Raw genomic sequence first — 23,131 nt, forward strand, 5'->3', positions numbered from 1 at the left:
CCGGAGCTTCACTTCAGATGGTCGGTCAAACCACATGGAGTATTCCGTCATATAGGGTTACTATATTTTTTTAGGGAAGAAAATAGCGCCTGTTATGTAACAAAGCGAAATAATGGGGAACATGGAAAGCAAGTGATGATACAATCACTCGCCCACTGCAAACAATATCATTCAATTCAATTACTTGAGACTGCCTCATGGTAACCCTACAATCATCTTCATCCGTCCGTCTTTGTCCCGGCAGGCTACATTATGTCAATCTGACCAATTACTCAATCCTGTGCCGCACAGAAAGGGACCGGCGCTATTGTTACAGCTCTCTACCGCTCAAGCCCCTCAGAACAATAGCGACGGCTTCAGTCAGCCATCCATTCTATCCGAACGGGAGTCCATTATTGTCTGGTTCGGTTCGAGAAAACATCTTTCCTGAGGCCGTCCAAGTTTAAAGCAGCTTTTCATGGATGGATCCCATCCATCCGTCCGCAGTTCATCCATTATCACTGGACCACCTTCCTTGTCCCATCGAACAATAGCGGTGCATGAACATAGCAAATGTCCATCCCTCGGTTTTCCCGGTCTCGAATAGCGTGATAATCCGTTTGTTGACCCTTTACCGCGGCACGGACAATGGCGGTGGGACTCAGGGTCTCGTAAAACATAATGACGGACGAAGACGGTTTTGTCTTCTTCATTTTCGTCTCCGTTCACTCACACACAATAATAGTTAAAGCAATGGATGAACAACAATCGCTGGAGAAGTTTACGAAGCGGATGATGGATAAAGTGGAGGGAAAATCCGTCATCACTGCTCTTCTTGCGGAAAAAGGGACGAAGTAGGGGGGGGGGGGGGGGGGTGGGTGATCTGTTATAGCAGAAGATTGTTGTTGCACAATGAAACCTTCGTAGACCGTGAACGGACGAACGTGAGGACAACAGCCTTAAGTAGTGGCTAATAAGGGATAGGATAATGGGGCGAGAGCAGATTGCTGATCTGTGTCTCACAATACCGCAACAGGCTAGCGGAAGCAGGTATAAGATTAGCTCTTCTCTTCCTAATGGGATACATCTGCCGGGTGGCGATTGTGTTTGTACCGAGTAAATTGTGGTCAAACCATGCTGGGCATAGATTCAACAAGGTATGTTCCAAATCATCTGATTATTTGTTGGAACTTCGAAAGCTAGATTCTTCCCAACCTTCTTTCCCTTTTTATTGGAATTTATTAAATTTGAAGGTACGTCTAAAACATGCAGGAAATGTTGCTAATTGACAAATTGAGAAATATAAAATTTAATTTTAAGTTTTTCGGCTACGCAGTCTTTAATAACTAACGACGTTTGTTATTATCCCAAAGTTTCGACGCTTGGTGGGTATCTTCCTCAGGGGGTAAATACTTGTGTCGTTATTTGTCTAATGTTTTGTCTAACTTTAACTGTCGGGTATGTTGAATTTTGGTACATGACTTTAAAATCTTTCACTTTTTCCCGCACAACTTGTAACACTGGCCAGTTAAAGTTAGACAAAATATTAGACAAATAACGACACAAGTATTTACCCCCTGAGGAAGACGCCCACCAAGCGTCGAAACGTTGGGAGAATAACAAACGTCGTTAGTTATTAAAGACTGTGTAGCCGAAAAACTTTAAATTAACCCTACAGTCGTTCAATTACCAGTTCTATCAAAAACCAGTGTTCTGGTGGGATTCGAACCCACCACTTCGTATTCGCTAGACCGGCGTCTCAAGCAACTAAGCTGACTTCAAAGCCACACCAAGAACACTCCTTTTTTCACAAATCCATCTCTCTTTCGGCCTAGATGCAAATCCACAACACAGTCGCGTTTGTGTCCACTATTACAAGCGAGAGCGAATTGTTTTTAACCCTTAAAGGATGTGGACAACTTTTTTTTGCATAGTTTTACCTGTAGCTTTTGACCCAGTGGATGAATTTTAAAAACCAAAATATTTTATCAAGGGGATTAGTTGTGCTGTCATATGCATATATGGAGATTATGTTATGCTAGAACATTTTGGAGATATAGCTGCAAATGTAGTGTACACCACTTGTTCTTCACTCGATCGAGCTTTTTATTTCAATGTACATGTGATATACAGTCGACTCTCCACATGTCGATGTTCTACATCTCGATATCTTTCCCTATCTCGATTGATTGGTCGGTCCCTTCAATCTGGATACATTTGACCTTTCTACATGTCGATATCTCCTTATCTCGATATCTCCTCATCTCGATGCGATCTGATTCGTATTTGTTCTAGATTAGCTCTCCATATGTCGATATGCCCATATTATCAGGTTACTAGATTTCGTTTCGTAGGTGCAAAGCATTCTGGGAATGCAAAGTGACATCTGTTTGTTGACGGTTTTTCCTAGTTACGGAGGGGTTTTCAATCTAGTAAGCATTACAAATTGGTTCTTCACTTCGATCTCTCTTTATCTCGATGGTACCTTCAATATCGAGATGTAGAGAGTCGACTGTATTTCAATGGAAATTGCACAATATTCTTTGTTTGGGTAGGGGCTATTAGATAGAAATGTCTTATGTCCTTTTACAGCTGTAAGGGGTCGTCCATAAGTGACGTTGCATTTTTTGACGATTTTTGACACCCCCTCCCCCCGTAGACTATTTTCCCATACTTAATACATAGCTCGTAGCATATTCCGAGACCCACCCCTCCCCCCGTAAAATGCTACGTCATTTATGGACGACCCCTAACATTGATCTTCAGGTTATCCAAAACGTGAAGATCATTTGAACTTTGTCTACTGAATACAAATAGTTGTGTTTACATTTTAAATGACTTGAACTTGATAAATTATATTCAAATATACATTTTGAAACATGAAATGATGGTAGTCATGACCTAGTGATGTTCTAAGCAACTTAAAATAGCTCTGGAGTTTTGATTGTAAGGCCTTTACCTGTAATAGTATATCAAACTAATGTATGATTATCAGAATTGAGGTCATTAGATCCATACACGTAAATCAAAGTATGAAAGACTAACTGCACATCAATGGCGATACCTTAGGCCATCCTTCTGGAGTTAAGGCCTTTATATCTACACCCGTAATAACGCATCGGGTGCATTTCAAACTTAGTGCGTTCTGGTAGTCATAGAAGATCAGTTGAATCATATGATACATGTATACACATCATAGAGGCATCCTGGATCATCCAAACTATTCTGAAGTTGAGAAATATGGGTTGAGTTTGAAATGGTACATCAACACAATCAAGTGCACAAACATTAGAGTTTGCCCATTTGATTCATACACATAGTGCACCTTTCAGTATTATGTGCTTAAGGCATTCAGCTCTACACTCGTAACAAAGCATCCTGCACGTTCAAAACTCGGTGTAGTGTGTTTTAGTAGACATAGATGATAAGTTCGCCCATATATCATATAACTTAAAGCTTCTGTAGATCATCCAAACCATTCTGAAGCTAAAATGTACGGTTTTCATTTGTAATGACCTATCAAGTGCACTAATATCAGCATTTATCTCATTTGACGTTGATGTCCATTAGACCTCGCAATGCTACGAGTAACTCGATATTATGGAAGTTGGACATTCCGTGAAATTAAAATGGCCTCCAATACACTTTGAAGGTTGGGTTACAATATCTACAAGCAATATCATGCTCATGGGGTGGTGTAGTCAAGCGTACCGTTACGATCCATACAACAATTTTTGGGTTTTCATACAAAAAGCATTACATGGGAGGAGGGTGGAGGTCTGAAATGTCTAATTTTAGCGTAACGTAATTTGTGTACCATGCCTTGCACCTCATAATATTACGAGTATGTCTATGTGTTGCTATTTGGAAGTCCACTGGCATACAAATGTACCCAATATATTTTTAAGTACGGGTGTCAATATCTGTAAATCTTAGGATATTTTTATTATAGCGAATGCTCGCGGAATATAACGGTACTCTAACCAAGAGCCTCAGAGTATAATTCTAACTTAGCCACATTCATTTGGTGATCTAGGTCATCCAAATGATTCTTTTTCTTTATATCTTTATTATCGAGACTTTCGGCCCGAGGCTAAGATCGAAAATCCAAAATGATTATGGAATCAAGACCTTCAGGCTCTACATGCTCCACTCTTGTATCTCTTCAGTTTATCGATGTAATTCTTTCATGATTTATTCTGTTGTATCTCATAATAATTTAAGTATCTCGTTGTATCATTTGTGCATCCCCTAACATCAAAATGATTATATAGTATTTTGAAGTGCTGAAAATGACCTAAAATTTCTCCAGGAGTCCCTCTGAAATTCATCGTGATGGTCTCCGAGAATACCTCTGCGAGTTCCTAAGAAATGCCTCTAGGACTTTCCATGAAATCCTTCGCAAGTTTCCCGGCAGTTTCTTGGAAATTCCTTCAGGAGCTGTTCTGGAATTCCTCCAGGAGTTCCTCGGGAACTACTTCCAAAACCTTTCGAAAAATCCTGCAGGAGTTCCTCGACACTTCCTCCAGGAGTTCCATGGGAATTTCTCCGGGAGTTCCTCGAGTATTCGTCGGTAATCCTCCAAAGATTTCTCCAGGAGTTTATGCAAACCATATGTCTCATTTTCTGAATGGTTTGGATGATCCGGGAAACTTCTAAGAGGTATATTCAAGTATCACGTGAATCAACTGATCTTTTATGACTACCAAAACACACATGCGTTTGACGTGTAGCCGATGCTTTGTGACGAGTGTAGATTTGAAGGCCTTAATCATATAATAAAAAAATGATGCTTCAAATTTCGCTGATGTACTGGAAATCTGTCTCCCACGACTTGTCTTACATGTTTGAATTAAATGAGATAAACGTTGATATTAGTGCACTTGATAGGTAATTACAAATGAAAACCGTATATTTTAGCTTCAGAATGGTTTGAATAATATAGAAAAGCTTAAAGTTATATTATATATAGTCGAACTTATCATCTATGTCTACTAAAACACACTACACCAAGTTTTGAGCGTGCAGGATGCTATTTTACGAGTGTAGATCTGAAGGCCTTAACCACATAATACTGAAAGGTGACCTCATATATCTCTGATTCTCTGGAAACTTCTCTCCCATAGCTTGTACATTTCGTGCCTTCTTGTTGCAGGTTTTTCTAGTATGCCTAATGGACCACAATATGATCTTATATACAGTTGGTTCACCGATAGGACGCTGCCACCTAATTTACGCTCACTTCAATTTCACAGCTATCTTGCATCTAATCCAGCAGAATTTTTGGGCACAGTTGGTGCCTTCTTCTTCTTCTTCTTCTTCTTCTTCTTCTTTATGGCTCTACGTCTCCACTAGGCTCACAGCGGCCTACTACACTGAAATCTCTTTCTACGCCATGGGGCGGGTGGTGCACACATTAAAACGGACATAAAACGAGAGAATGTTGTGCATAAATTAAGTCAGAGCTTCAATGAGGAAACATAGTTCGCCACAACAAGTCTTGCTCCTGATCCCTGGGCATTTGAAATAGGGCCAAGGGGATTGTAAAGGGCTTCAGGGGCATTTTAGGGTCGTGTAAGGGGAATTCAAAAGCCTTTTAAGAGCTCTCTGACAAATTTCGTTGGCTTTTCAATGGTATTACTAGGGTTTCAGGGACGTTTTAGGGATGCTGTAAGGTGATTTCAGGGTGGGTCTCTTTGAAAGGCGTGGCAAGATGTATCAGGGGCGATTTAAAGGATTTCAGGTAACGGCATGCCAGGGATGGCATTCCAGGGGTGCTTCAGAGGACTTCAAAAGACGATTTCAGAAGTGTTTCAACGGGATTGTAGGGGGATTTTTCAGGATTCATCTACAAATTATATAAATGTTCATAGCAAGAAAATTCTCGCAGGGTTTTCTAGAATGATTTTGGAAAAAAAATAGTCCAAATATTCTATAAAGAAAGGGTCTCCAGTTAGCCTAGTGGTTAAGGCTATGGATCGCCAATCCAGAGACGATGGGTTCGATTCTCGTTCCGGTCGGGAAAATTTTCTCGACTCCCTGGGCATAGTGTATCATTGTATTTGCCTCACAATATACAAATTCATGCAATGGCAGGCAAATAAAGCCCATCAATTAATAACTGTTGAAGTGCTTAAAGAACACCAAGGGCCTGTTCATAAACTACGTAGACTCTTAGGGGGGACGGGGGGTCTGGCCAAGGTATACGCTCCATACAAATTTCGAAAATTTTGTATGAACAAATGTGTACGGAGGGGGAGGGGGGGGGGCGGTCTTTGAGATGTTCTAAAATAAGTCTACATAGCTTATGGACAACGCCTAAGTTGAAGAGGCAGGTCAAGTTCCAGTGGGTACTTAGAGCCATGCAGAAGAAGAAGAAGAAGAAGAAGAAGAAGAAGAAGACGTCCAAAGATTCCTTCTAGTATCCCTTAGGACGGCATTCATGTCTATATACTTTTTTTTTTGAAAATTTCATTGGAAAGTCTTTCGAAAATGCCTCCAGCAATTTTTATAAGGTCTTCTTCAGATGTTTTTGAAGACATCTCTCAGAAGATTGAACTTGAAACTAATGGATGGATTTCTTCATATATTCCTCCAAGTTTCAGAAATTTTATAAGAAATTCTTTTAAGAATTATTCCTGATGTATCTGTGGGATCTCCAGGAGTTCTTCAAATCATTCCTTGAGAAATTTATCAAGCGACTTCTTCAGACATCAGAGTTCTCCCAGATTTGCATTCACGAATTTCTCTAGAAATAACTTCAGAAATTGTTTTTTATATTTCTATAGTAGGAATCATTCCAAAAACCATCAAGAATCTCTTGTAGACAATCCTGCAGGTATTAGTTTGAAAATTCCATCAGAGATTTTTAGTGTATAATTAACATTGAAGTTAAAATATACATTAATAAAAATTAAAAAAAAAATCAGATTTATTTTTGTTAAATTCTTTCAGTATTGTTTTTCGAGTAATTTTTGGAAAATTTTCTGAAGGAATATCTGGAATAAATCCTGCACTAATCTCCGAAGTAGCTTCAAGAGATATATCTGACGGAACCGTAAAAGCAGGGATTTCTGAGAAAAACATCTAAAGGAGGAATCCATGGATGAATTTCCAAAAGAATCTCCGTAGGTTTCTTGAATAAACTTTGGATGGAATTCCTGAAAAACTGTATGGAAGAACTTTTAAACAAACCCCATGTTTGGATTTGTAAAGAAATCTCCTTTAAGAAATTATTCAGAAGTCTCTGGAGATATTTTTGAGGGAACGCCTTAAAAAATTTCTAAAGGAATCCAAGCAAAAGTTTCTGAAAGTATCCATAAAGAAATTGCTGGAAAAATCCCTGTAAAAATATCAGGAAAACTCTTAAATGATGCAAAAAAAAAATACTTCCTGGAAACCTTGAGAGACGCTGCAATGAATTGCTAGAAAAATCTGCCAATATATTTTTTGATTATTTTCTGAAACTTTAGCCATAACAATCTGTGGACGTATTGGTGAAGAAAATCCCTTTGAATACCTGGTGAAACTTCTAGATCTGAAGATACCTAAAAATTATTGAGATATTTTTAAGCGATTTCTGTAGAAAAACTTGTGTGATGAATTACCATTAGTAAAATGGTAATAAAAAGAAAAAAAAAAACAAATAAGAAAATGAAAAGTCCCAAAAAAATTACCACGTGGTTTATGGACAGCCCCTCTGCATGAGCCCAGTATTTTCTGAATGAATCTGAGAGGGATATTCCTGGACATATTAATCTGGGAGTTGTTAGTATAATTTCTTGAGCAATTTATTATCAAAACCTTGGTGAACTTTTTGAGAAGAGATCTGTAGTTTTTTGCCTGTCTCGTACACCGAAGTGTACTGATAAGCTATATGTTCAATCAAGAAGCGAATTTTCGATAAAGGGCTCGGAGGGTCAAGTCACATATACCAATCATCTCAGTTCGAAGAATTGAGATGATGTATGTATGTGTGTATGTATGTATGTGTGTGCGCAAAAATAGTTCACTCACTTTTAAGGCACTTCCCATTGGCTGATTTAAATGGTCCGGATCGGTCAAGGCGTTCCGGAGTTATGACCATTTCAGTGATCCGGACCAGCACCGGTATAACTGGCCGTATACAACACTGAACAAAGCCCCATCATGCGAGCGACACATCAAACTGCGACGATTTCTATTACCTTTAGCATGGCTGATGAAATTTGTGCAGAAATCAACACTGGAGAGCTGAAATTACACGATGTCGGCGCAAAATTTAGAATGGCAGCCTAATATTCAAGATGGCAGCTCCAAATTCAAGATGGCGGCTGTTCAATAGAGTTTTAGGCTCTAAAACCATGCAATATGGGTATATCTGGTATTAGGAAGAAGTCTGGAGTCCAAAAATGACGATTTATTCCTAGATGGTGACCAAAATATCCAAGATGGCGTCACAAAATGCAAGATGGCGGCATAAACTTCAATATGGCGGCTGTTTAATGGAGGTTTAGGCTCCAAAACCTTACAATATGGGTATATTTGGTATGGGGAAGACAATCAGAGTTAAAAATAGCGACCAGAATATCCAAGATGGCGTCTCAAAATTCAAAATTACGGCTGTTGATTGGAGTTTTTGGCTCTACAACCATTCCATGTGGGTGTATCTGGTATGGGGAAGAAGTCCGGAGTCCTAAAATGTCGATCAGAATTTCCAACCTGCCGGACTTAAATCCAAAATGGCGGCTCAAAATTCAAGATTTCTGTTGTTTTGAACTCTTGAAAAAATCAAAAGCCAGATAAACGATATGGTCTCTGATGCCATGAAATGGATTTCTGCTAAGCGTATGAAAGTGCGATAATCATCAACATGGCAAAGATTGGGTATATATGTTATATGGCGTTCCCAAAAGGTTTGGTTTGCGTTTCAATGGTTCAACTTAAACTAGTTCTACACTCAATTACGGGGATCTCAGGAACGTTTCAAGAGTGTTGAAAAGACGATTTTAGGCTGTGTCTTTTCAAATGGCGTTCCAAGATGTTTCAGGGGCGATTCGAAGAATTTCAGGTGGTTCCATGAGGTTACAGGAACGTTTTCAGGACGTTCCTAGAAGTTCGGTGGCATTTTAGGGGTGCTTCAAAGGATTTTCAGGGACGCTTTTGGAAGGTTTCAGGAGTGTTTGAGTGGGGGTTATAAGCGGTTTCAGAGCAATTTCAAATGGATTATGAAGATTTCAGGGGTGTTTCAATGGGATTATGGTAATTCAGGGCATGCCAGAGGCGCTTAAATGGTTTTCCTGCTCCAATTGCTTAAGAAACCCCTTGAAACTCGATATGAATGCACTTTTGGTGTAAAAAGTCGTTAATAAAATTTAAAAAAAAAATACTCTTGAAACACCGTCAGACCTCATTCACTGCCTCCAAAAGCTCCCTGAAACCACCTGGGACTCCCGTAAATACCACTGAAAATCTCAATGATTTCCCCTCACACTTAATTTGGAATACCGTGTTCGGTAAATTTTTGACGAAAATAGAACAGCCGTATACAGCTATACTGTATTGTTAACATTTTGCACCAGGTTTTGACAGTTGATGTACTGAGCCTCAGTAAAATCGATTACCGAAGCTACCGAAATAGTTCTGCTGTTCTATTTTCGTCGAAAAAGTGCTGAACAGGCAATTCAGGATTGAGTGTGCTTGAAGCTCCCTTGAACACCTCTGCATACCTCCTGAGATTTCTTACAACTCCCCTGGCACCCCCTTTAAACTTCGTCCGACCTTCTGAAATGCCACTGAAATTCCTTTGAGGCCCCCTGTGACACCATGAAAGGCCTCTGAAAATCCTCTGATTTTCACCTGAGACCCGCTGAAACGCCCCTGAAACACCCCATAAGATCCCCTGAAAAGCCCCAGAATGCCTCGAGGCATCCCTGCAACCCCTTGCAGGTACTTCCTGGAACCTCCTGAACCCCATAAAATGCAGATGAGTCATTTGTAATGCCACTGAAACCCTCTGGAACACCTTTCAGACTTCCTGAAGCCCGCCTGAAATTCCTGGACCCCCCTTGAAACACCCTGGGCCCTCCTGAGTCGCCCGTGAAACCCTTGGAACACCCCTGGAAACACCCTGAGATTCCTTGAAGGGCGCCTGAGGTCCCTCTGAACCCCTCTGCGACCCCTTGAAGCAACCATGAGACCCACTGAAGCCCCTCAGAACCCTCTGAGACCTAATGAAACGCCCAAGAGACCCCCTGAAACCGTCCGGAATTCCCTTGGATCCGCATGAGATCCCTTCATGTTGTGCCTTAGTTTGAAACAGGGTGTGGTAGTTATACCCATCAACTTTACCTAATATTTGAATCGCTTTATTTTATTGGATAATAACTTTTACTTGATGTTTTACAAGGTTAATGTTTCCAGTAACCATACATTTTTGTGAAAAAGGAAAGAAATGCTTCGAAGGGATCTACTGTGATTTCAACTCGTATCGGCCTTAGCCAGGGCAAACGAGCTGAAAATCTCGCTGTTCGGCGAATACTCTTCTTCTTCTTCTTCTTCTTCTTTGTGGCTCGACGTCCCCACTGGAACTTGGCCGGCCTAGCTTCAAATTAGTGTTCTTTGAGCACTTCCACAGTTATTAATTGAAGGGCTTTCTTTGCCTACCATTGCATGAATTTGTATATTGTGTGGCAAGTACAATGATACACTATGCCCAGGGAGTCGAGAAAATTTTCCTGACTGGAACGGGAATCGAACCCGCCGTCTCCGGATTGGCGATCCATAGCCTTAACCACTAGGCTAACTGGAGACCCCAATAACAACCGGCGAATACTCAACGGTTTTGAATAATTGCGAATTGCACCAGGAAATCTTGCTCCGAAGCCTCAGGTAATTGCTTTTGAGAACCCTCCAGGAAGACTCCCAAGAGCAATTACTGCTCAGCTGAAATTGCTTGACATTGGTAGTCCGAGAGAAAATCCTAAAGAGAGAAATCTGCAAAATCACGAGAGGAATTTCTGTAGTAATCATTAGAGGAATCACAGAAAATATTTGTATAGAATTTTTTGGAGAAACTTATGGAGCAATCTCAGCAAGCATTTTCCATCAGGCAATTGTAGCGGAGACCCAGGAGGATTTTTTTCAAACACTTCTCCATGGATTCCTCCAAGAGTTTCTCTTTGCTTTTCTCGGCAGATTTCTCCACAAATTTCTCTTGTAAATTTCCCAAGATTGTCCTCAAAAATTGCTCATGTGATTCCTCCAGAGATTTGATCCAAAAATTCCTCTAGCAATATCCCTTAATTTTTGTCCAATAGTTTTTTCCTGTTGAGATTCCTATAGTAATGCTTGATAGGATTCATCCAGTAATCCATGCTGTAACTTCTCTATGGATTCAGGGATTTCTTCAAAATTTATATAAGGATACTTCTCTGAATTTATCGGGAGGACATTTCCCGATTCATTTGCGAATTTTTGTTGAAATTGCTCCAGAAGTGCTGCTGGGATTCCTCCAGGCATTCGTGTTGGGAGTCCTGCAAAAAGCATTCTTCAAGCAATTTCTGCATAACATCCTCCAGGAATTCCAGAAGCACTTCCAGCAGCATAACTGCAGCAACGTTATCTGGAAATGCTTGAGAAATCGCAGCAAAAATGGTTGAATAAACCCTGGCAGGTGATCATGAAGCAAGAATTTCTGGATGTTTTCTGAAAAGATTTCCTGCGGAAATGCCTAAGAAAAACAACCTGAACAATATCACTAGGATTCATTGAAGAAATCCATGGAGAAATCCCAGTAGAAATTTATAGCAGAAATTCTCGAATTTCTTTTTTCAGTAATTCCTCTTGGTGATAAATTTATTGCCCTTTCCGGCTACACCAGTCGGCCAGCATGTCTGAAGAAGACGTAACAAGCATTTTCTAGGCAAAGTACGTTTAATTGACGAATAGAGAGATAAATTTGTGAAAAAAATACCACTTGTTTTGGTGGGATTCGAACTCACGACTCCGTATCGCTAGTCCGGCGATTTAACCAACCAAGCCACAAAAAAGGTTACGATTATCGCATACTGATTTTGCACCCATCGGATGGTTGGTGACGAAGTATGTGTCAGTCGAGCTTTGATATCAACATTTTAAAAATAATACGCTCACACTTGTTGTTTGTAGGCCCCGAGAGTGCGGGAGATTGACATCTACATAAGAGCCGAAAGAGAGATAAAGTTGTGAAAGACGGACCCGGTTAGGGTGGTGCTTGGAATCCAGTCTAACTTTCTATTCCTTTGAGTTGTAACTTGTTCTGTGACTTAGTTGGTTAAAGCGCTGGACTAGCGATACGGAGTCGTGAGTTCAAATCCCACCAAAACAAGTGATAATTTTCCACAAATTTATATCTCAATTTGTCAATTAAACGTACTTTGCCAAACAATACTTCAAGTTTTTACGTCCTCTTGGAGGGCCTCTAGAAATGCAAGTTGATGCCCCTCCGAAAACTCTAGGATTCCTTCAAGAAGACCTCCTGAGATTCCTCAAGGAAGAACTCTTAAAGTGATCCAGTAATTACTACTGGAATTCCTTCAGGACATCCTACTAAAACTTCTTCGATTTTTTCAGTTTTTTCAGTAGTAATATCTCCAGTTTCTACCAGAAATTTCTAGAAAATTCCCTGCAATGGAAACCCCGAAAAATCCTGCAGAATTCTTGCAAGAAATGTCAAGAGGAATCCCAGTAACAGTCCTGGATAAATCCCAGCAATATTTCCTAAAATAATCTCAAGAGCATTCGCAGTAGGAATACTATATTTGTGTAGAAATCCATGAATTGCTGAAGGAATCCCAGCAAGAATTCTTAGTGGTAATGTCAGAAGAGTTATTGGATCAATTTTTGGAAAAATCTCCGAAAGTATCAGAGGAGGAATTCTCGGATGTTTTTCGGGATCTATATTTAAACCAATTCGTAAAGAAATCACTGGAGAAACTATTGCAAGAGTACTTGAAAAAATCCCTGAAGGAATTCATCAGAAGATTCTAAGAGAAACCCCTGGACAAATCACAGGAGGAATTCCTAGAGGAATCCTTGAAGGTATTTTTTCAGCAATTATGGAGCAAAAACTTATGGATAAATCATCAGAAGGCTTTATGGGGAAACAATTAGAGAATTTCCATGGAAAAAAGTCTGGAATTTCAAGAGGATTTCTGAAAAGATTTTTCCAACGAATCCTCTTGGAATTTTTGTAGGGAAGCCTGCTGGGGTTCTTTCGAAAACTTCTTCTAAGATTCTTTCTGGATTTCATCAAGGAAGTTCTCTTGAAGTAATCCAATAATTACATCTGGAATTCTTTTAGAAAATCCTACTAAAATTTCTTCGGGAACTGTTGCGGGAATTTTTCAAACATTTTCAGCAAGAACTTCTCCATTTATAACCAGGAATTTCTGGATGATTGCATGCAGGTATTGCATGGAAAACCCAGGAAAGTCATGGAGGATTTCTGCCAGAAATGTCTAGAGCGATCCCAGTAGCAGTCCTGGAGTAATCCCAATAGTAGTTCCTAAAATAATTCGTGAATGCTACATTTCAGGAGAAATCCGTGTATAGATTACAGCAGAAATTGATAGAGCAATTCCAGCAATAATATTTAGTCGTAATGCCAGAATAATTATTGAATGAATCCTTGGTAAAATCTCTGAAAATGCGTATTACAGGAGGAATTTTTGAAAAAAAAATGTTATTGGAATATTCCATGAAGAAATCTCAAACCAAGCTATGAAAACATTGTATGAGTTTGGAGAACTTTCCGCAAGGATCTAGATACACCCGATTCTTTTTTTGCACGGGTCTGGTTTTCGCTATAACTCAGTCAATTTTTAATCGATTTTCATGAAATTTTGTACACATGTAGGTACGGTTAGTACTGTCAGTGTACAAAATTTCATGAGAATTGGTCGGAAAATGACTGATTTATAGTGAACACCAGACCCGTGCAAAAATAGAATCGGGTGTAATGAAATAAACCTGATGTGGTGGAATCTTCAGGAAACTTTTGCAATGGGCTTGATTCACAGTCGATCAAGTTTTCAATGGAAATTTCCTTGGTTTCATAGGGCGTAAAGAATCGATAAAAAGGCTTTGTCCCAGTTAAAATATAACGCCAAGAAGAAGAAGAAGAAGAAGAAGAAGAAGAAGAAGAAGAAGAAGAAGATGCTGGAATCATGGATACGATTTTCGAAATGATCCTGCAAATCGAATACTATAGGTAGGAGGCCTTAGAAGATTTTTTGGAGTAGTTTCTGTAAGAATGATCGGAGTTATCCATGGTGGAATGCTTGGAACATTTTCTTAGGTAATCTATAGATTTTTTTTTTTGAAAATTCCTGGTAGAATTTGTAGAGAAATTGCTACATAAACTTGTTAAGAGTCTGTTAGATGAATGCTGTGAGACATTTTCACAGACAATCAGGAAGTAGTTGCTATTGCATTTACTAGATGCTCTACAAAAGCTTCTGTAATAATTTATGAAAGAATTCTGAAACTTTTACTATGAGTAGGTTTTGTGGTTTTATAAAGAGGTTCTCTAGAATTTCTTCCAATCATCCATAAAAATAGTGAAGGAGTTAATAAAATATTTGCTCAGAGTAATCGTTCAAATTATCAGTAATTTTCTAATGAAAAGCAAAATATTCAAGTTCATTTGCGATATCAGATGCTTCCAAGAGCACAATCTTGTTGCAGGAATAATTGGTCGTTTGAAAACCTATTCTGAAGCTCCTATTTTCATCCACACTACCCAATTTATTTTTAGAACTTCTCATTTGTTTCCGATATCATTACCTTTCACTAAGAATAACCAATTACCACTGAAAATATGAATCATTCTCTCGAAATCAACAGCCTTCAAAAACCACTAGCACTATCTCAACAACGTATTCCGGAATATATGGCCATTTTCCATTTTCAAAAATAAAAAAAAAAATCGAAATTTAAGAATTTTTGAATTTGGGTGTTTAAGAATTTAGGAATTTAGGATTTGAGTAACTAGGAATTTTAAAATTTCGGAATTAATGAATTTAGGAATTGGGGACATAAAAAAAATAGAGAATTTTGGAATTTTGGAAATTTACGCCCGCGTTACGAATTCAAACTAGATCAAACGCTACTTTAGTAAACCAGTACTATAGTAAACCAGGATTGACTTAAAGCTTTGTCAAGTATCTTCAGCAGCACAACGGTACGTCAGCCAAAAGATCTAGTTAAATCAACATAGGATCATCGTGTGTGTTCTTAATGTAATGCAAGTTGAGACATATTTCACCATACCAACGAACAAAAAGCTTGTGATGCATCCGAAAGTGCATTTTTGTTTTTACATTTATTTTGAGAAATTTCTGTCAGAAGATGCTTAAAAGGCTATCCGACTACCACCTGTGAACTTTCAAATTCAGATAATTATACTTAAAATAAAGCAGCTCAAATGGAGCGGATCTGGTGTGATGGTTAGAACACTTGACTATCACGCCGAGGACCTGGGATCGAATCCCACTCCCGACAAACTCACAAAATGTGAGTTCTTCCTTCGGAAGGGAAGTAAAGCGTGGGTCCCGAGATGAACTAGTCTAGGGCTAAAAATCTCGTTAATACAGATAAAAAAAAAAGCAGCTCAAATATTCACAGAGCAATCTCTAACAAGTTGCTTAGTTCATGATGAACTCTCTTTATTCGAGCTTTTACTTGCTTGGCAAGGATTTTATATGTATCCATAAATTCTTAAAAAAAATAATTATCGTAATTCGACCAAAATTTATAAGCCAAATGTGCACCCAAAAACATGAACACACTAATCTTGGTACAACCAGGTAGAAAGCCCCTCTTCCTACATACATTGAATGGAAACAAAATCGAACTCAACCAAAGTACCAGCCACATGAAATCGATTGTCTTCTATCAACTCGTAGATCTCAAAAATGTTCTCTCTCGTAACGCTTTTACTCAACCCCTGTGGGATCGAAGAATCACAAGAACACGTTTCATCTGCTTGACTCCGGCCCGAGCAAATGGAGCTCAAAACTCCATTACGCAAACATGCCCTTTGGTGATGCCACACTAGTGGTTCCATTGCACATCCGTCCTGTGTCCGGAGGAAATCGACATTAGAACACGGACCAGGTAGATACACTACATAGATACCGAACCCGGTGCAGTTGTTGAACCCGGTGCTCCTCATGGCCTTAAACATGGAACACAAATTCCCACTGACAGAAGGCAATAAAATATCGGCTTATTCCTTAATGCATAATAAAATATGTTCGACCGGAGTGGATGCAGATTCGAAACGGCAATGAGGTCCCACCTGGTTGGCGTCATCGTCGTCGTCGACGTCCAATCCGGAAGTGGCTTGGACTGGCAGTACGCCCTGAAGCATGCCCGAAACCGAATAAAGCCGGCCAGATTTTTATTCAATAGCTAGCGTGTACGAAAATTGACCGACCCAAGCTGTTTGTTGTGTCTGAAATTAATCGAAAATCGTTGCAATCAGTTGCTTATTTTCAGAACTCGGATGAAATGATACTCATCTACTCACAGGGCCGCCGAACTCGCGCGCCGCACCAATCCGAAACCGAATTCGAGTGCAAAATGCACCGCTTCGATTCAATTCAGCAAGATAATATTCCCACGGGAGATGATAATGTCGATTTATAAATAAATTATGTTGTCGAATGTTAAATAATTATCTTCGATTCTCGTGCGCTCTATTTTCTCCGTAATCGAACTGCGGCTATGTATGTGCGATGTGCATTGTGCACAGGACTGCCCGCCGCCGGTTGGCAACGTGATTATCGCCTTTAGAAGTGCATTTTCGACCAGGTAGAGGTCATTGGAAGCTGATTTGGGAAGGTATAAAAATCGATGCCGAATTAATGGGAAGACAGCACAAGTCGTTACGACATGAAGGCGATCACACTGGTAGCGTTGGCGGGCCTCGTAGCTCTGGCTGCAGGTTACGTCGTTGTCCCGGAGGACAAGATTACGTACGCGGACAAGGATTTTCTGGTGAAGCAGAAGCAGCTGTTGGAAGTTTTCCAGCATGTCCACCAGCACGAAGTGCACACCGAACTGTGGGAGGTGTCCAAGGAGTACAAAATCGAGGAAAACTACGATCACTACACCAACGTCGAGGCGATCAAGGAATTCGTCGAGTTCTACAAGCATGGAATGCTGCCGTTCGATGAGATCTTCAGCGTCTTCCATTATACCCACCGTGAGCAGGCCATCGCTTTGTTCCACCTGTTCTACTACGCCAAGGATTGGGACACCTTCTACAAATCGATTGTCTGGGCCCGTTTCCACGTGAACGAAGGCATGTTCGTATACGCCATCACTGTTGCTCTACTCCACCGAAAGGACTTAGCCGGTCTGGAGCTGCCAGCACCCTACGAAATCTATCCGTACTACTTCTTCAACACTGAAGTTGTCCAGAAGGCTTCCCAATACAAAATGCAAGGATTCTACGGCATGAAGAAGGTCGATGACGCCTACACTGTTGTCATCCCAACCAACTACACTGGCTGGTATGTGCACACCAACGTTGATCAGAAGGTTTCCTACTTCACCGAAGATATCGGCCTGAACACGTACTACTTCTACTTCCACGCTGACTACCCATTCTGGATGGGCGGCAAGGAATTCGGCCTGTACAAGGACCGCCGCGGAGAACTGTTCCTGTTCAAGCACCAGCAGCTGCTCGCTCGCTACTACATGGAACGCTTGTCCAACGACCTTGGAACCATCCCAGAGTTCTCGTGGTACAAACCCCTCCCCACAGGATACTACCCCAACATGCACTACTACAACGGAGTTGCGTTCCCATCTCGTGATAACAACCACTACGTCTACACTCCCGAAAACTACTACGAGATCGATGAGCTGATTGACTACGAGCACCGCATCCGCGAAGTCATTGATCAAGGATACCTGGTCATGCCCGATGGAACCCACGTCGACCTGACCAAGCCGGAATCCATCGAATACCTCGGAAACGTCATCCAGGGCAACCCGGACAGCGTCAACACTCGCTACTACAAATACGTCGGCCAGATCGCTCGCATTCTGCTGGGAGCCTCCGTTGAGCACTTCGATGATCACAAAGTCATCCCAAGTGTCCTGGAACACTACGAAACCTCCCTGCGTGACCCGATGTTCTTCCAGCTGTACAAGCGTATCATCCACTGGTACTGGGAATTCAAGGATCATCTGCCGCACTACACCTACGACGAGCTGAACTTCCCCGGAGTCAAGGTTGAGTCCGTTGAGGTCGACAAACTGGTCACCTACTTCGACCGCTCCGACGCTGACATCACCAATGCCGTTGACGTTGAAGTCTTCGACGACACCACCATGAAGGGATCGGACATCAAGAAGTTCGGCAAGATCGCTCACTACCAGGGAGAGGACTTCGTCATCAAAGCCCGCCAATGGCGTCTCAACCATATGCCATTCACCTTCAAGCTGAACGTTGTGTCCGAGAAGGTCACCAAGGGCGTTGTCCGCGTCTACCTGGCACCCAAGTACGACCAGTACGGACACATCTACGGAGTCAACGAGAACCGCGAGAACTTCTACCTTCTGGATGTCTTCCCGTACGACTTCGTTGTCGGCAAGAACTTGATCACCCGTGACTCGACTCAGTTCTCGATGTTCGTGCAGGATCGCACCCCGTACTACGAGCTGTACAAGTGGGTCATGGATGCGTACAACGGCGTCAAGAAGTTCCCACTGGACATGACCGAAGCCCACTGTGGATTCCCGGCCCGCTTGATGCTACCCAAGGGCAAGAAGGGCGGTATGCCGTTCCAGTTGTACTTCATCGTTTCACCGTACCATGCTCCCAGCACCCCGCAGCACGAGGGCTACGACTACACGCTGAACTGCGGTGTGGGATCGGGAGCACGCTATGTCGACTCGCTTCCGTTCGGATATCCGTTCGACCGGCCGATCGACGAGAAGGTCTGGTTCACCCCGAACATGTACTACTACGATGCGATGGTCTTCCACAAGAACGAGAAGGAGATCAATGCCGTTCATTGAGGAAGGGTGGAAGCAGGATTGTACGGCCACCGGTAAGAGTTGTGTGAAATGATTTGCGAAAATGGTTTACTGAATATATTGAATTTATGTTGTTAATGTTATATGCTGTGTGTCACTTTTGAAAGAATATCGCAGTTTGTTTTGGCCACCCTTTAAAAATTCGAATTGGCTTTCAGCAATTCCTTGGAAAAAAAACTTATTTTTTCAGAAATGTTCTAAGGGTTTCCTTAGAGAACCTTCCGCAGACTTCCTGTTTTCCAAAATTTCCTTCAGAAACTTTTCCAGCAATTCTCAAAAAAAAAAAAATCCGAAAATTCCTTCAGAAATTATTTTTGAAATTCCTCCATAAATTTGTTCAAAGAGTCTTTTGAGAAGTATTGTATGGATTTTTACGGATATTGATCCATGAAATTCAGAAAATCAGTCCTAAATTCTGCCAAACCTCTCCAGCGATTTGTTTAGACATTTTTTTTGGGTTTTTGTAGAAATTTCTCTCAGTATTCGCACAAGAATTTTCTCCAAATTTGTTTTCCAGAATTCTTTTTATTTGGTTTTTTCAGGAGTTCGTCATGAAACTCCACCAAGGAATACTTTCAAAGCTCTTTTAGGGATTCGTTTAGAAAATCATTCGGAAATTTATCGAAAGTGCGATTCTTTCAGAGTTTTTAAAAGGGATTCCTTCAGTAGTTTCTTCGGAAAATCTCCCAGAGATTCCTTCTGAAATGTGTACAGGTATTTTTTCAATAAGTCCAACAGAAATTCAGGGATTACTCTAGGAATTCCATTATTTTTTTTGCGGGAATATTATCAGGTATCCTCCAGTATATCTCTATTATTACTTTTAGAGTGATTCAGACAGAAATTCTTCCAAAAACTCCAACAGAAATTCATACCGAGATTCTTTTAGCATTTCCTCAAGATGTTTTTCTATGTATAAACCCAGAAAATTCCGGTATTTTCTCTAGGCATAACTTTAAAAATTTCCCCACAGATTGTTTAACGAATTTGTTCAGAAATGACTCCTATTAATATCTACTTAAACTCCATAAGAAATATCTCGATAATATCTTCTAGAGATTTCTACAGCAGCTTCTCTAGCCATTTTCCATGTATTCATACAGAAATTCATGTCAGAGTGCTCCAGGAATACTGTCAAAAATAATATCAAAAGATTTCTGCAGGAATTTTCCCAAAAAAAATCCTCAATAAACTTTTCTGGGAATTCAACATAAAAAAAATTCCAGAAGTTCTCTATTCTCCAAAAATTTATTCAAAATTTTAGGGATTTCTCCAGAAGTTTCAGCAAGAGATTTCGTCGAAAGTTAATTCCTGATTTTTTTTAAATTTAATCAAAAATTCCACAGGGCTTCCTTCCAAAATTCTTCCAAGGGTTCACCCAGTAGTTCCTTGGAAAAAAAATTCACTCCTGTAGAAATTCGTTCAATGATTTTTTTAGAATTGCGTTTCCGTTAGTAATATCTTTTGAGATTCCTTCAGAGATTTCTGCAGGAATTGTTTCATATATTTCTCCATGGATTTTTCAGAAGCTCATCTATAAATAACAGAAAACGTACTGGAAGAACTCTTACAAGAATCCCTCAAGCAATTTCTGAAAAAAATATCTGGAGGACTGTCTGACGCAATCCCCTTAAAAAAAAACTCCTGGTGGTACTTTTGATGAATCCTAGAAGAAATTCTTGAGCTTTTGTTGAAGGATTCCTGAAAAAAAATCAGAGGTCATCTGTGAAGAAATTCCTGAATGATTGCCCGGGAAAATACCTGAAGATGCTAATTTATAGCAAAAAAAAAATCATGGGTAACTTCCAGAGGAATATTAGAATGAATTTGAAGGACAAATATGTTGAGAAATTTCTAGAGGGATTCCTAAAGAAATCCGTCGAGGAATTTTTGAAACAGTCTCTTGAGAATATATTCTTGAATCACTATAGAAAATGCTGACAAAGTTGCTGGGGGGAATTCTGGAAAAAAAAATTTCAATCAATTTATGAGAGATCCCAGAATTTTTTCCTAAGGAATCCTTGGAAAAACTCCTGGAGATACCTTTGAAGATTTTTTTAGGAGAATTTCCTATATAATTTCTGAAGGGATCATTACACAAAAATTCTTGAAGTACTACCAGGAAAAAATCTGAAGTTAATCTTGCAGAAACAAATAAAAAAAAAGGATTTTTTTAGTGAATCGCTGAAGAATTTCGTGAAAATAAATATTTTCACTATTTATAAAGAATCTCTGAACACCTGGAAGAACTAGAGAACTTTCGGCAAGTATTCATAGAAGATTTTCTTGCAAATAAAAAACATTCTTGAAAAATACCATGGAATAGAGTCTGGAATATTTTTTTCAGGAATGGCCGGAAGAATCTTTGGAGAAATTTCTAAAGTATCACCGGTAAAAAAATGCGAAAGAATCCCTAATAAAAAAATTATATAAATCATAAGCAATCCCTGAGGAGCTTCAAAAGTAACTTCTGGAAGAATTTCCAGAAAAATCTCTTGAAAATTGTCTAAAGGAATATCCAAATAAGTGCCTCTGGAATTCTCTGGAGTAATTTCAACAATAAAACCTGAATGGGTTCCGAATTTTTTTTTCTAAAATTCTGACGGAAAGCTACATAAACATTTCTGAAAGAAATTCAAATCTCCGTTAAAAAAAACTTCTCCTTGAATTGCATCTTTTGACGAAACCTTTGAAGGAATTGTTGAAAAAAATTCATAGACAAATTTCTTAATATTTTTTAAAAGAATTCCTGAAGAAATCCCAAAGAAAAACTCCTGGAAAACATTACAGAAGTGTTAAAAAAATACGTGAATCTATTTCTGTAGTAATTCTTGAAGGATTTTTTTTTCTGAAAATCTTGGAACGAATCCCAGAAAAACCCAAGGAAAATTACCGAAGGAATTCCTGTGTGTAGGATTTCCTGGAGAAATACATGGTCTTAAGACATACCTGTTGGAATCTTTGGACGAATTTTTGCTGAAATCGTTTCACGGAAATCTTGCAAATGTGCTGAAAAAAAAAAGAAAATTCCACAAAAAAAAATACAAAAGAATTTCTGGCCATAGTTTTTGAAGATATTCTTGGATAAAATCCTAAAGAAGTACAAGAGACAGAAAAAAATCTAGAATAATTCTCGGAGGAATCTTTAGAAAAAAAAAATTAGCTGAACCCATAAAAAGAATTCCTGTGAGACTGCCAATTTCGTGATAATAACAGAAAAAATCGTGAAGAGGTTTCCTGGCATAATTCTTAAGAAGGCGCAGCATTTTCAAGGGAGCAAACTGGTATAAAGGGTGCTGATTCAGAGGGTTTCAAAAAAAATCCGGAGGTTTCACATTAACACAAGGGACTTTAAGGGTTTCTCAGAGGGTTTCAAGAGCGTTTCAGGGAGTTTTAAGGGACTTGCAAGGGTATTTCAAAAGGTATTATGGGGTTTTGGATGATTTTAGGGACATTAAACATTTTTTAAGAAATCTCTGCTGGAATTTCTGAGCGAATCTCTAGTGGAATTTCTACACAAATTTCTAAAGCAATTTTTAAACTAATTCAAAAAGGGTTCAGAGGAATATCTGAAGAGTTCAAAGGAAATTTCCTGGAGATTGCAAAGGAGCATTTTCTAAACAAATTTGTGGAGGAATACCAGAGGAAATTCCTTGGCAGGAGGCAGATCAACTTGAGAATGTTATAGCTGAATTCCTGGAAAAACAAAACTCCTAGAGGAAAAAGAAACATACAGGAATACCCGACGGAACTCCCGAACGAATCTCTATGATCTTCGCAGAAATCTCTAGAAGTTTCCATGAAGGAATCTCTGGGAAAATTTCTGATGGAGGTTTTGACTTTCAAAAAAAGTGCTTCGAGCAATTTTCGAGTGAGGACTTTTCTGACGAGAAATCTGAAGGAACCACAGGAGGAATTTCTTCAAAAAACTTCTAAATTTTTGAAAGATTTCATGGAATAATTCGTTGAGTAATTTCTGAAGGAATCCCTGAAAAAATTCCAGGAGGAGTTTGGTGAGGAATCCATCAATTTATTAAACAAAAACTCATTGAAGATTTTCTGTGATTTTTTGATAAAA

At 39.7% G+C, this 23,131-nt stretch overlaps 2 protein-coding genes across 3 annotated transcripts in view; both read left to right on the plus strand.

The window, feature by feature from the left end:
* Nucleotides 1–23,131, plus strand: part of LOC109398559 (uncharacterized) — a 553,507-nt gene that overhangs the window by 472,917 nt on the left and 57,459 nt on the right. The window lies entirely within an intron of this gene.
* Nucleotides 16,866–19,136, plus strand: LOC109398558 (hexamerin-1.1). Its single transcript, XM_019670942.3, has one exon. The coding sequence runs from the start codon at nt 16,897–16,899 to the stop codon at nt 19,033–19,035; it is 2,139 nt and encodes a 712-aa protein (XP_019526487.3). The 5' UTR covers nt 16,866–16,896; the 3' UTR covers nt 19,036–19,136.

Source organism: Aedes albopictus, chromosome 1 (assembly GCF_035046485.1).
Source record: "Aedes albopictus strain Foshan chromosome 1, AalbF5, whole genome shotgun sequence".
NCBI classification, from domain to species: domain Eukaryota; kingdom Metazoa; phylum Arthropoda; class Insecta; order Diptera; family Culicidae; genus Aedes; species Aedes albopictus.

Bases quoted from the DNA above. Each gene is read 5' to 3' on its own strand.
- LOC109398558 (XM_019670942.3), top strand. From the start codon at position 16,897: ATGAAGGCGATCACACTGGTAGCGTTGGCGGGCCTCGTAGCTCTGGCT.